Source organism: Danio rerio, chromosome 11 (genome assembly GCF_049306965.1).
Source record: "Danio rerio strain Tuebingen ecotype United States chromosome 11, GRCz12tu, whole genome shotgun sequence".
Taxonomy (NCBI): Eukaryota; Metazoa; Chordata; class Actinopteri; order Cypriniformes; family Danionidae; genus Danio; species Danio rerio.
This window is the reverse complement of record NC_133186.1, coordinates 33,201,300-33,216,310: the sequence shown is the minus strand read 5'-3', so window position 1 is coordinate 33,216,310 and position 15,011 is coordinate 33,201,300. Positions and strand designations below refer to the sequence as shown.

General features: G+C 38.2%; 1 protein-coding gene across 5 annotated transcripts in view; it reads right to left on the bottom strand.

The window, feature by feature from the left end:
• cacna1ab (calcium channel, voltage-dependent, P/Q type, alpha 1A subunit, b) overlaps window positions 1-15,011 on the bottom strand; it is a 277,483-nt gene that overhangs the window by 47,795 nt on the left and 214,677 nt on the right. For 4 of the 5 annotated variants that reach the window (XM_073916059.1, XM_073916060.1, XM_073916061.1 and 1 more), the window contains 2 exons: window positions 14,735-14,862; window positions 6,827-6,923 (listed from right to left, as the gene is read on the bottom strand). In XM_073916059.1, coding sequence (XP_073772160.1) covers window positions 6,827-6,923; window positions 14,735-14,862 — 225 coding nt within the window. The remainder of the gene's footprint in view (window positions 1-6,826; window positions 6,924-14,734; window positions 14,863-15,011) is intronic. The other variant, XR_012386850.1, reaches the window with a different exon arrangement.

Below are 15,011 nucleotides of genomic sequence, written 5' to 3'. Positions count from 1 at the left end.
CTGTTGACATAAACATGTCATTAAAACCATTACAATCCACAGGGAAAATACAACAGCCTTAAGGAAAAATGCTTTAGCAGCTAATTTGCCTAATATGAGCATCCCTGATTTGAACCACTCAGAGATTCTGCGTATAGACAATTTTAATCTGGTCATGTCATTGACCCATGAACATTTCCTGCTTGTTATCAAACTATTTCATAACTGTAACAAGATGAAATTCAATCACAACTACATGTGAAAACAGCTATCATAACATTATTTATCAATATGTGGCTCTTATTGGATTCTTGGAAGCTCTAGAAATTAAAAATGTAAAACAAGTAATACGACGAGACCATTGTTTTTGTTTACATCCCTCAAATTGGTCTATATTTATAAAAGTTAGCAAATAATTTAGGAGGCTATGGAGTGGAATTAACAGGAAGTTACTGATCTTAAATCAGCTGACAAAGGTAGAGGACACAGCCATCAACTAAATTGAACATATCTCACAAAAGGCTACTGCTAAAGAGCTCCCCCTACCTGTTGGAGGTCATATTTTGGACAAACCAATGAGTGAAACAGTAGATATCTGTTTTCATTCATTAGATGTGCCAGTGGAACACACAAGCACACAACATGGCGTTAATGTGAGTAGGTGAGCATGTGTGTGTGAGCCCAAGTGCACGAGTGTGCCCATTTCAGACCAGTCCGTATTTCCTTGGAGGTGTAGATAGCAACGAGCATGAGCCGAGTTCCAACGGTGGACATGCAAAAGCACATGCAATGCAGCACAACCTCATATCAGAGTTCAGCGATGGTAAGACCGACCCACCTCCCCATCGGCCCAGGCCCACCCAAACATCAACCCCTATTACGTGCAACATGCAATGCATGCACCCCCCCTCCTCCCTCCCCACCCCTCACAGAACAAGAGCAGTGCAGCCGCGCACAGAGAGTATCATTTCATCTTTCATTGACCACTTGTCTTTTTGGGTTTGTTTAGCATCTTTATCTTTCTTTGGGTGATTTCTCATAAGGTTAGGTGGTATTTTTTCCATTTTTCTGATCTCTCAATGCAAAACGGGTGCAGGTTTTTTAAAGGTCAGATAAGGGGTGGCATTCCCTATAGAGTTAAAGAGGAAAAAATGTTTGTGTTGTACACCGAGAGGTGTAGGACTGGATTAGGGGGCAACAGGTATAGAGGTTAGTTCACTTCAGACTGGAAAGCTATGAGATGTGTACCACATATAAAAATAATGAGAAAGGGGGGAGTGGTGTGCTTGGCAATGGATAGAGAGAAAGTTGGAGAGGAGAAAGAGAGCAGAAAAGAAGAGTTTTGGTTGTTTGAGATGAGGGAACAGACAGTGAGGAACCCAAGAGGAAGAGATTGAAGTGAAGGGAGTCTCAGTAAAGATTTGTTGTTATTAAATCGCATTTTGCACATGTCTAAAACATATAGAGACATAGAGGAAGCTGTTCAAATGATCTCAGTCAGCGCAATTGTCATTTTTAATTAGACACTAAATATATAAGTCAACTTTTGTCCAAGTACAGCAATAAAATTGCATTTTTAAAAATATCTAACATGATATAATACTTTTTGTTAATACCAATGGAAAATAAATTAAAAAAATGGCACAAAACAAAAATTTGAACAAAATCCCTGAAGGTTTTTCTTTTTTAAATTAGTGCATTTCGTAAAATGTTATTGTATGGTTTTATTTTTAAAAGTTTGGACCATTCATTTATAAATAATTCACAATATTTGATTTCGCAAAGATGCATTTAACTGACTAGAAATAACTAGATAATAATCAAAACATCTGTAAACATAAATGAAAAATAGTCTATATCAGTGGTTCTCAAACTTTTTTTCAGCAAGTACCACCTCAGAAAAAAATGGTCTCTCCAAGTAACACCATAATGATCACTATTGAAATACAGTAGCTAATCAAGCAGCTACAGCACTGCACAAATCAAAAACGAGGCAGATTAATTCCTGTTTTCAAGAATATGCATTATTGTCAGCCACTTTAAACATTATAAATAGTTTGAACATTAACTGTGCTTGCAGACTAAAAAAAAACTCTACAGTTTAAATTAAAATGTGCTTTTAAAAATGGCACCGTTCTTAAAATGTAAAAGGAAAACTGCTGTACTTGTATAGTATTAATTTACTGTAGCCTATTTATCAAAACCTGGAAATTTTCCTTGGACCAGATGAATATAGGCTACAGTATATGTCCTACATACTGTATATATACACATTTTTTACATTTTGAAATATAAGTTGCATGTACAAATTTGTAATCTTTGAAATCTAAACATTAACTTGTACACTGTAAAACCCAATAAGTAAAGGTAACTCAAACCGTTTGAGGAAACCGATTGCAACAAACAATTTAATTTAATTATATTCTACCGCAAAGCGTCAAACATCCAAGAGTTTATGTTCTGTGTCTCGCGCCATTTGAATCACATCCAAATTCATTAGCCTAAATCTAAGGCTTAACAAACTTAACCGAAAGCCACAGTGCTTTACAAAACAAATAACTTTATATATCAAAAACGCGTATCAAGCAGGATTGATTTTTAACATCTGATGATGCGATGCACTAACGTAAACATTCTACGCACATCGGTGTAAACTACGCTTCAGGGAACAGCCAATGTTGCCAGATCACATAAGTCATTGTACACGTCAAAGAGTTCAAGTGTGTTATTATTTTATTATTCAGCGATTCTTCCGCGTAACACTAAAAGGAGACCCGAATAATAATAATAATAATAATAATAATAATAATAACAATAATAATACCTTACATTTACATATCGCTTTTCTAGACACTCAAAGCGCTTTACATATTGGGGGAATCTCCTCATCCACCACCAGTGTGCAGCATCCACCTGGATGACGCAACGGCAGCCATATTGTGCCAGAAGGCACACCACACACCAGCTGATTGGTGGAGAGGAAACAGAGTGATGAAGTCAATTATTATATGGGAATGGTTAAGAGGCCATGATGAACGGAGGCCAGTGAGCAAATTTGGCAAGGATTTCAGGGTTAAACTCCTACTCTTTTTCGAAGGACATCCTGGGATTTTAAAAGATCACAGAGAGTCAGGCCCTTGATTTAATGTCTGATCCGAAAGACGGTGCTCACTGAGCAGTATAGAGTCTCCTCCACTATACTGGGGCATCAGGACCCACATAGACTGCAGGTTGAGTGCCTCATGCTGACCTCACTTTCAGCAGCAGCCTAGCTTTCCCATGTGATCTCCAATCCAGGTACTGACCAGGTACAGCCCTGCTGAGCTTCAGTGGGTGAACATGTGAGAGTTGCAAAAAGCTAGCTGTCAGCTACCAAAGTTTGAGAACCACTGGTCTACATGATATCTACTGTACAGTGAATTGTAAATCCTGTGGGAACAAGTTGAAGTTTCCAAGTTTAAAACTCGTATATATTAAAACAAAAAAGACTATACAAATACATTTTATGAGATTCCATGGCAAAAAAAGACTATGACAAATGATATTTTTGCATGAAAAAAGGACAAGATATGGCTTTCATCCACCTCAAACTAAACCAACCATCAACCCCTCACTAAGGTCCATATAATCTTTGTATGATGACTGTGACATGTAAAAGTGCTGGATGTAACTCTTATGCATAGATGCATTCAGATAGCTACTATGTGCATAATTAAGATGCATGCTGACTAAAAGCGAAGAAATAGTAGAAATGGAAAGGAAGTGAGACAGAGAGACAGCAAGAGAAAGAAAGGAGATTGTTTTTGTGTCAGAATGTGGAGATGAAAAATGCTAATTGGAGGAATGAGAGAAAAAGAAAAGATAGAGCGAGAGACAGTAGAGAGAAAGAGAGAGGGGAACGGAAACAGGCCAGAACTGCATTGACAGAATCAAACGAAGGACAGGTGGGAAAGCTTATCTGTGATTCTAATGGATTTGCTGAAATAAAAATCAAAACGTTGGTCTATAGACTTCTGAATGCTATGTAATCACTATAGTATCCTACGAAAGTGTCACTTGACAAAATCATAGAAAGTTTACTGAATATCTTCAGGAATCATCCACTGGAGGGAGAGAAGCAGAGGACCAAAGGCACACAATCCTTCCCAGTCCTTCTGTACACGCACGCAGTGAGAAAAATCTGTCTACATCCTTTTTAGTTTCCACTTAAAACTACAACAGGCTGTAATGATCTTGAATGAACAGGGAAAACAAACAAAACGACTCACTGAATTTTATTCTAGTTAAAGTCAACATGAAAATGTGTTTAACTTATTTTACTTTTTTAATCAAACATATTATTTTTTATGTTGGAAATTTATTGTAAATATTTTTCAGTTACCTGCACCTTATTTGAACTAGCGTCACTGGCATTTGAGGAAGGGACACTGAAAAAAACAACAGCATCTAGAGTCGGTCCCTAGTGTGCCTCTTGAGCCCAGGATAGTGCGGTTTACTCACAGAGCTCTTGCTAGCTTTACTGTTGCACTCACTTCTTAAACCTCACTCCCAACCGGGTCACGGCACCAATATGACTCCTCTGGTTCAAGCAGCAGCGAAGCTGTGTCTCTAGAATGGGAAGGATCCCTTACACTCACAGGCTAATATGTACTCCCATACCAATCACTCCCATTCCCTTTTTTCTTGGACTTCTCTGAGCAAGATTTAAACTAGAATCTCCCATCTGGATCACAGCACCATGTCTTTTATTCTACTCTACTGTGCCTCCAGCATGGAAGGTCCTAACAAAGGACAATAATGGTTGATGCCGTTTAGCATCTGTAGCTAGATTGGCTCTTGAGGTCTGTGACTTGAGTTTTACTTATTCTCCAAACCTCAATCACATCCAGGTCACGGCACCAATTTAACCCCCTACTGTTCAATTAACACCACTTTTAGGAAGTTTTGAATTAGTGTCTCCTACTCAGATTCACATCAAAGCCTCTACTGTGGTGTTTAACCACACAGCATTTTCTAACTTGTCTCTAATACTTGCGTTAATAAATAAGACTGTGTATTACAGAATCGTCTCCAGGAGTTAAACTGTGTCTCTAGCATAAGTGGCATCCCTTACACTGACATGCTTAAATGTACTTGCATCCCGATCCCTTCCATTCTCTTTTTTCTTAAGTTAAGTTCTTAACTTAAGTTCTTAACTTAAACTGGCATCTCGCATCTTGATCACAGCACAGCATGTCTTTGTTCTACTCTACTGTGCCTCCACCTTAACAAAGAACAATAATGATTGGTGCCTTTACTATAAGTAGCTAGTTTGGCTCTTGAGATCTGTGGCTTGAGTTTTACTTATGCTCCAAACCTCAATCCCAATCCGGGTCACGGCACCAATTTAACCCCCCTACTGTTCTATTAGCACCACAGGTTTTAAACAAGTGTCTCCTAGTTGGATTTGAATCAAAGCCTCTACTGTGAGGTTTAACCACACAGCACTTTTACAATTACGTCAATAAATAAGACTGTGTGATTTCATGTTGATTTTAACAAATATATCATGAGTTAAACATTTCTACAGGAATAAAACTGCTAAAATAAAAGTTGCATCTGCATATGAATGAGTACGGTGCAGAAGGGCTGACAAGGTACCCTCCGTTCCCGCTTTCCAGTGGATGTGTGGTACTTGTACAGCTGGCTAACACTTTCACCGGGGCCCCACAACGTAAAAAGAAAGATACAGCAGCTCACCAACACCAACACTAACAGAAAAAAAAAAGAAAAACGGACAGCTTTGATTGGCTGTGGCGCACCCACGGCGGGCTGCTGCCGCTAACCTTGTAGGCGACCCGAGCAGGGCACCTCTTCCCCAGGCCTAGCGGAGGACACATGTGCCTGAGCATCTCATACATATCACTGTAACTGATCCTGCCGCTGTAAGGGAGTAGTGGGGGTGGGAGGGGAGGGGTGAGACCCCGGAAATTAATTGAGGAGAACGGGGGTTAAAAAAAATAAGACAACGGACAAATTAAACGAAACAATGAAAGGGGGAAAAGGACATCATGGAACAAACCGGAGTATGGTGGGATTGAAACCAAAAAAAAAAAGAAGGAAGAAGGAGGAGGAAATAAGAACGGCAAGAAAGAAAAACAAAGACACATAGGTTATTGTTTTGGTCTGGGCGAGGGGCGGGGTTTTGAGAGCGTGAGAGCTCTTGATAGGCTGGAGGTTAGACAGGAGGAGGGGAAGCTGTTTTTTTAGTCCTAGTAAAAACACTGTTCTATGCGATCGTGGGACGGTCCCATAGAACTGCAGTGGGGCTTCAAACAGGCAAAGAAAAGCTCCGCTGCTTGGTGGTGAACTATGGCAGTCACGTCAATGCAGTCCTCTGATCCCCAACCCTCACTTCGTCCCCAAACAAGAACAATGCACACTGTTACACCCAGTTTGCCAAGGCATGGTTCAACAGCAAGCAGAAAGAAAACAAAAAAGAACAAAATGGCTGATTCATTTCATTGTTTGTTATTGTTTTGCTTTTTTTTCTTTATTGACTGTTAAGGGTGATTCATTCCACAAAGAGATTGGTACAGACTTAGCTGTCGGTGGCAGTGCACGTCATGCTTCTAAAAAGGTGTCTGCATTGTCCCGCACATTCTCATTTGTCATATCAGAATGCATATAGAGATGGCGAACAAAATAACAAGAATGAATTTTAAGTGAAAGAAGAAAAAACTGTGAAGAAGAGTAAAAACAAACAAATAAAATAAAGGGAAAAAAAACTTAAAAAAAGAAAAGCAACATTCATTCCAGTCTTCAATGCGAGCAGGTGCTTAAGTTTTTTGTTTAGTAGGATCCAAACCTTGCAGGCCACCCTATGAGGACATTTCTTGCCTAAGCCCAGCGGGGGGTCGATAACCCGCAATAAACTGTACATATCCTTATAATGAATGCGCCCGCTGCAAGAAGAATACAGGGAGGTTAGAGAGGGGGCACACACAGGTAGAGAGAGAGAAGAAACAGAGCCAGAAAGCCAAAGAAGAGGTGAAGAGGAGAAAAAGAGGAAGAGAAGCACAAAGAACAATAGAATAAAAGCACACATATCCATTGACAAATCACAGACCAAACCCATTGAGGCTTATCCACTGCCTCAAATCAATACAAAAACCAGATCATTCAAAGAACAGCCCAGCCGATTTTAGGCTCATAAACATGTTCAGATCATCTGAACGACTGCAATCTCCCTGGGGTGGACCCTTTTCACAAATCTCATTTTAAGTTCACATTTAAACCACAGTTTAAATTATTATATGTTTTTGTTTAATGATTGGAACCTTTGAATGACAGTATGCGGTCTTTAAAAAATAAGATCTGAAAGTAACATTAAAACTGCAGATTACGAAGAGTGAATGTGAAGAACAAGCAGTGCTTATTCCAAAATCGAGCATTACAATATTTTTTTGTTTAAAAATAAACTATTACGAAATAATATATCTATAAGCAGTGTTGGGGAAAGTTTTGAAAGTAATGCATTACAATATTGAGTTACTCCCCCAAACAGTAACTTGTTGCATTACTTAGTTACTTTCAATGGTAACTTATGCGTTACATTACTTTTGAGTTACTTTTTATTACATGGCTGAGGCTTGATCTCTTTCAGAACTTATTTTTCTTTCTTACTTTGAATAAAGAAGGTAACAACGCAGGGCTGGGTGATATGGGCAAAAAATCATATGGCTGTATTTTTAGGAGGAATGACTGTATACGATATATATCCGGTATTTTCCCATAAATGATTACTTGAGAGTCAAAGCCTTTATTAAAACTTTAATAAACAGTTTTTGAGCAAAATGTAATTTAAACGCAGGGATTTCCCTCACTGTTATTATCATCATCATTATAATTATAATGATTCTTATATTGTTTATATCACATCTTCTAGCTAAGGGGCTAAAATAAATAAATCAATTAAACAGAATAAATAAATAAATAAGTACACTGATTAGAACATGATCAGAATTGAGGTCAATATGCAATAACAAACCAGAAAGCAGAGCTAAATGTGTTATAACGCAAATGTAAAGAAGAGACCGTCTTGTAATAAATGCTGAACTTATAATCAGTGAATATGAGGTGGTTTCACTTTCGAAATGCGATATAAATTCCTCCCATTTTGGCGTTTTTAATTCTTTTGAACACAATCAGGTGCTGCTTGTCAAATTGACAAGGCTTCTATGTTTGTTCTTGCTGTCAATTGTGAAGGAAATGATCGATAAAAGGTTACTGATAAACCGTTGTGAAAGCTGCAGACGCTGTGTGACGCATGTGCACGCGAGGGGGAGTCAGATTTGTCCGGGGAGTCAGATTACGATACAACAGCGGCACTGCATGTTCCTCCATTTTTTAGTTCATTAGTTCATTTTTAACAATTCTTCTGTATGACTCAGGGAGTGAATCATTCATTTGCACATGTGCACATTTGTGCAAGTGGAGCTTGCGTGCTGCCTTGGTGTGGTCTGTTTCGCTCAGAATGTGCCTCAAACCATATTGGTATGAAAGATATTAGATAATCCCGCATCGTGTTGGAGAATCATATCGATAAATCCCCAGAACTCGATATACCACCCAGCCCTAGTATAACCAACCCCTTCATTAACCTTAAAAACATGTTTTTAAATATATTTTAGGATAATGTTACCTGAGAACTTCCTAACCACAGAGCTATACATGCTGTATATGCAGACTATTGAAATTGTAAAGCAATGTGTTTGCTACTTTTGCCCTTTTGGTCTTAAGTAAAATCACTGTCTATTGAGACTATAATCCCCTTTTCCTTTTCTTCGATGCATTCAAAATAACATACACATTCTCTCATTGACTAAAATATTAATTGTGACGACTTTAATTTTAATTCAGCATTTTTTTTTTTTTTGCCACTTTTCCAAGGCCGGGTAGCAGGGGCAGCAGTCTTAGGAGAGAACCCCAGACTTCCCTCTCCCCAAACACTTCCTCCAGCTCCTCCAGGGGGATCCCGAGGTGTTCTCAGGCCAGCTGAGAGACATAGTCCCTCCAGCGTGTCCTGGGTCGTCTCCGAGACCTCCTCCCAGTGGGACATGCCTGGAACAGCTCCCTAGGTAGGCGTCCAGGAGGCATCCAAAACAGATGCCTGAGCCACCTCAGCTGACTTCTCTCGATGTGGAAGAGCAGCGGCTCTACTCCGAGCTCCTCCCGGGTGTCAGAGCTCCTCACCCTAACCATAGGAGTGCACCCTGCCATTTATTTTTTTTAAATCTAATTATTTTAACTAAAATTTTCAAAAAAGTAACTCAAATATTATTACTTTTTTTTTTTTTTAAGTAATGCGTTACTTTACTCGTTAAAAGTAATATTATATGTAACTTGTTTTACTTGTAATGCATTACCCGAACATTGGCAATAGGTACACCTAAAGGCAAAATTTGCCCTCCTGTGAATTTATTTAAAAAAAAAAAAAAAAGATAATTTTGTCTTCAACTGTATTTAAAATACCTATATCTGGACTTTAGAATTGCTTTTAGTTCACAGCCATGGAACTAGCTTTAAAACAGTAGTTCATAATGCTTCATTCATTTGTAGTAACACTGTATAGTAGTTTGTAACATCTGTAACACTGTACAGTTCACTTTCATTCACATTCATTTCATTTTTCCTCCCTTGAACACAGCCCACAAGCCTTCATTAAAAGTGCTCTAAAACAATCCAATATTTTGCTTTGTGGCACGATATTTGAAGTGTCCTGAATCCGGTCGCACACAAGATGAGAAGTGCGTTGTCCATAATTCCAAATCAAGTCAATTCAGCAGCATACGGATGTATGTACATCTATCAATGCTTATTATTTTTAGTTTTTCACCCATGCAGGCCCATACTCTCACAATCTTATCTAAATAGACAATCAATTCTAAACATTTGAGAATCAATTCAGAATCTTTAGTGAAACAATTGCGATGCACTGATGGATTGACTTTTATCTCCCATTCCTAATGTTGTCAAATCAAATCTCCAAGGAATCAAATTCCAATTCTTCACTTTAAAAGATAAATCAAAGTCTTCATTACTAATTTGAACACCTGCTCTGAATGTTATCACTCGATTGAATGGGTATTATCAGTGGTTATCAGCTGATAAATATGGGCCAGTAGGGACCTTCTGCACCTACTGGTAGCTCTGAAGGCTGTTATCATCCATCCACATGGTTGATCAGCTACACTAATAGAGAAGACTCCAGATTCAGATCTGTTTTTACAATGACGGTTGGGTTTAAGGTTGGGGTAGGGGTAACCGTTAATAAAATACAATTCATGGGAAGTTTAATAAATAATTTAAATAATTCTTGTTAACTTCCAGCCCCAGCCATATGTGATCTATAGCTGATTAATCAAGTTGATGGATGATAACAGCCTTGTGATCCAACCAGTAGGTTTAGAAGGCCCCTACTGGCCCATATCTATCAGCTGACAACCACTGATAATGCCAATTCAATCGAGTGATAACATTCAAATCGGCTGATTTGAAAACATTATTTTCAGCAGTAATGAAAGTTACATTTGCAAGAGTATTATGGGAGAGCGATCAACTGAGAGTGTGACTACTTTCATTCTTCAGATCATTCATATGCATTAAAAATCTGCTGAGGAAAGCTAAATCTGTGTCTTAGCAGCTTTTCAATGGTTATTAAGATTTAGTTTCTATTTATTTGATATAAATAGAAATATATAATAAATATGCATGTACAGGCATGCTATCCATCCATTATCCAAAGCTGTAAATGTGAAAAGGGACCAACATCAAAACATGCATGTCAGGATTATGGTGCAGCAAACCCCAGCTATGCATGTGTTGTATAAAATTACCAAATGCAGAGAAAAGAAAGAAAGAAATTGGCGAGGCTGTCCTCGAATGATCTTTAGTGCTGTTCTGAATCCTCCCCCATCACGGTGCAGAGTAAATGAATCCACCGGTATGACCGTGCACATGAGAGGCTCTCTCATCTAGGCGAGTCCAATGACTTAATTGAACTGCATACAGTGACAGCTACGTGGGCTTTACCAGGCAAAATACATGAGGTGTATTTTGTTAACGTTTGTATGCAGTGGCAAGTACAGAAATAAGCTGCGACAGCTTGTCTGTGAAGATGTTTGCCATGCACACCTGAGCCATAGAGATGGGAGAATTAAGTCATTGTGAAGTCAGAATCTGCCATGCACAGGGTCTCACTTTCAGTCTCTCTTTTAAATCACTTGCTCAGTTTCTTCGTATACACACTCATTCATTGTTTGTCTTGTTAAGCAGATTATCTCTCAATCAATTCTTGCATTATTAAAATCGAAACTTTTCCACAGTTGTTGGCACATATATTCATTTTAAAGATTAGAAAAGGTGATTTTTACAAATGTTTAAAATGATGTACTTACTGTATACTGCAATATTATTATTATTTTTTGACTGAAGTATTCGTTCAAATCAGGATTGTGCAAAATTCAGAATTGAAAAACTGCTTTGGTTTCATATCATGAGATGGACTGAGTAATTTGAGCACCTTCATCTGTCTATCTATCTATCTATCTATCTATCTATCTATCTATCTATCTATCTATCTATCTATCTATCTATCTATCTATCTATCTATCTATCTATCTATCTATCTATCCATCCATCCATCCATCCATCCATCCATCCATCCATCCATCCATCCATCCATCCAAGAATTATTTGTTTCATCCATCCAAGAATTATTTGTTTTATCCATGTATTCATTCATTTATCCTTCCATCCTTTCATTTTTCCATTAATCCAATCCATAATTTATCCATCTGAGAATATTTTAGTTTCATTTATCCATCCATCCATCCATCAACCCATCCATCCATGCATTAATCCATCCATCTTTTATTCATTCGGACATCCATACATCCATCCATACATCCATCCATACATCCATCCATCCATCCATCCATCTGAGAATTAGTTGTTTCATTCATTTATCCTTAAATCTTTAAATTTTTCCATTCATCCAATCCAACATTCATCCATCTGAAAATATATTTGTTTCATTCATCCATCCACCAACTCATCCATCCGTCCATCCATCCATATCTTATTCATTCTGACATCTATCCATCCATCCATCCATTCATCCATCCATCCAAGAATTACTTTTTCATGCGCTCATCATCCATACATCTTTTAATTTGTCTATCCATCCAATCCACAATCCATTTATCTGAGAATATTTTAGTTTAATCCTTCCAATCCACCATTTATCCATCTGAGAATAATTTTGTTTTATCCATCCATCCATTTGCCCATCCACCCATTTATCCATCCATCCATACATTATTTATTCATCCATACATTTTCTCAATACATCTTTTCATTCTTTCATTCATACAATCCACCATCCATTCATCCATCCATCCAAGAATATTTTTGTTCCATCCTTTATTTATTTGTCCATCCATCCATCCATCCATCCATCCATCCATCCATCCATCCATCCATCCATCCATCCATCCATCAATTCTACATCTTGTTTGGTACCTCAACTCAAATTCAGAAATTGATCTAAAAAATAAAAATAAATAAAAATAAACAAATCAATTCTGAATGGCGCATCACCCTGGTTGAAACCGTAAACCTTTTTTTGCTGAATCCCTGTTTGGTGCACGAACAGAGCAAACGTGGTCACTCAGTGCCCCATTTTCAGGTTCAGACTGTCTCCATGGGCTCCAGCAGAACAGCACTCGAGGATGACCAAAGCACTGGGACGGGGGAACTGGGAGACACTACTGATTGGGCAGAGTTGGTACAATCGGACTCTACATATGTAACACGATATCAAATAGGCAGGAGGGATATAAAGACAAATACTGGGCATTAGAGTTTAAAATACATTAACTGAGACAGGGCCTTATCTTGAGTGATCACGTACAGTGTAGTGGGATATTCTGCTGATGTTTTCAGTAACAAAAGACGTGAGCGCTATGGAGAAGAATCACTTTTTTAGGTTAGTTTGTCTGCACTAGGGCTGGGCAATTTTTTGTGAATTTATTCCATTTTTTAGTTTAAATTAATTTAAAGTGAGCACATGTAATTAGATTTGAGTGTATGTTCTTTGAAGGAGCTAAAGGAACACATCTCTGATCATGAAAATGTTATTAATACAGATTTATTTCACATTAAAAACATAATGGGGAAAGTAGTAGAACTGGAAAAAAGACAATTGAACTGGATCACAGCGTGTTTTGATGCATGTTTGTTCACCAAATTTGGATTTGAAGCTGTTATCTAAAACTGAATGTCTTCATTTTGGCTTTGAAATATTTAGTATTTTTCATGTTTGATGTTATTTTTAAATATATAGAAATGTTTAAGATTACGTTTCATATTGATATTTTAAGTGACGTTTCACAAACTAGTTTTGAGAGGAGCACATGATATGATTGATAACGGCTGGTCCCCTAGCCGTAATCATTAGCAAGCCAATCAGATCATTCCAAACTCAACATAAATATCCTGTCTAATGGCGCAGTCACACTAGAGTTTGAGCTTTCTGTTGCGCAGCGCTGCCAAAAGGAGTGGAATTAAACAAGATGATTCGGTATTTAAAAAAGCGAGCGATTGCTCCATATTTTACATTTTTGTCGAGAAAGGTCACGTGTTCTTCTTCAATTGGTATCACACAGTCAAGTGATGCGATTTCGCAAGTCAGAGTTCACAAAGATTGAACTTTGCAAGGCAGAAAACTGGAAAACCGGTCTGACACAATCGCGTGCTTATGAATGGAAGTCTATGAGGAGAAAAGTCCAGTGTGTCTGCAGCTTAACTTTACTCCCTTATCTTCATTTTAATCCCCCCAAATCAACCCTATCTCCCTCCTCCTATTTCTAGATTAATCCAGAATTGGGTGACACGGTGGCTCAGTGGCTAGCACTGTTGCGTCACAGCAAGAAGATTGCCGGTTCTAGTCCCAGCTGGGCCAACTGGCATTTCTGTGTGGAGTTTACATGTTCTCTGCATGCTAGCGTGGGTTTCCCAAGGGTACTCTGGTTACTTCCCACAGTCCAAAGAAATGTGACATAAGTGAATTAAATAAACCAAGAGGAACAGTATATGAGTACTTTAGTACTGAGTTTTCACCACATAGGTATAAGCTGGTGTGGTTGCTGGTTTATTCCTCTAGGACTGCCCCCGATAATCAAGGAATAAGTCGAATGAATTCGGGGAGCTCTCAAGAACTACCTGATCTTGTACCCCCATACACGCTCAGTAACCAGGTTTGAGCCTTGGGCTCAATTATCTCTAAGCTCAGGGTTCTCTCCTGGGACAGCATGCCAAACCTGCTAACATTATCAAGCAATATCTAAGTGTAAACACTTGAAGCATTTTTTTTCGCAAAGACACTTAACCGATTTTGTTTTATATTTGCACCAATGGACACTTAATGGTGTACTTATTGATTAGTTTTAAAAAAGGTGATCTTGAATCTGTCAAATGTTCTGAAACATGTTTTATATATTGCCCAACCCTAGTCTGCACAAAATTCTCAGTTATAAGACAATCTTTAGAATGTTATGATAGTTGTTAGTTTGCAGTTAAACCGTTCTTTTTAATTAAGTGTTGCAGCAGAGTTAGGTTTTACAATTAACAAGTGAAAATCAATGGCTGCATGTGTGCCTAAAAGAATAAAAGGGTCTTTTTAAAATGTGTGTGTGAGGAAAGTGCCACTCACCAGGCTGCGGGGTCGTACTCTGCCCATATCCTGACATACTCATCCAAATGATGCGGACCCAGGATGGAGGAGTCCCTGGTCAAGTACTCAAAGTTATCCATGATGACAGCCACAAAAAGATTCAGCATCTAAACACAGAAAGAGAACTCGTCATGCCTAAATCTTCATGTAAATCCTACTTAATCAATCATATACAAAAAATAATAAAAGATCAAATAATACGGAACATTATAGGCCCAATGAATTGAGCACACATGCTTATGCCCCATTCACACGG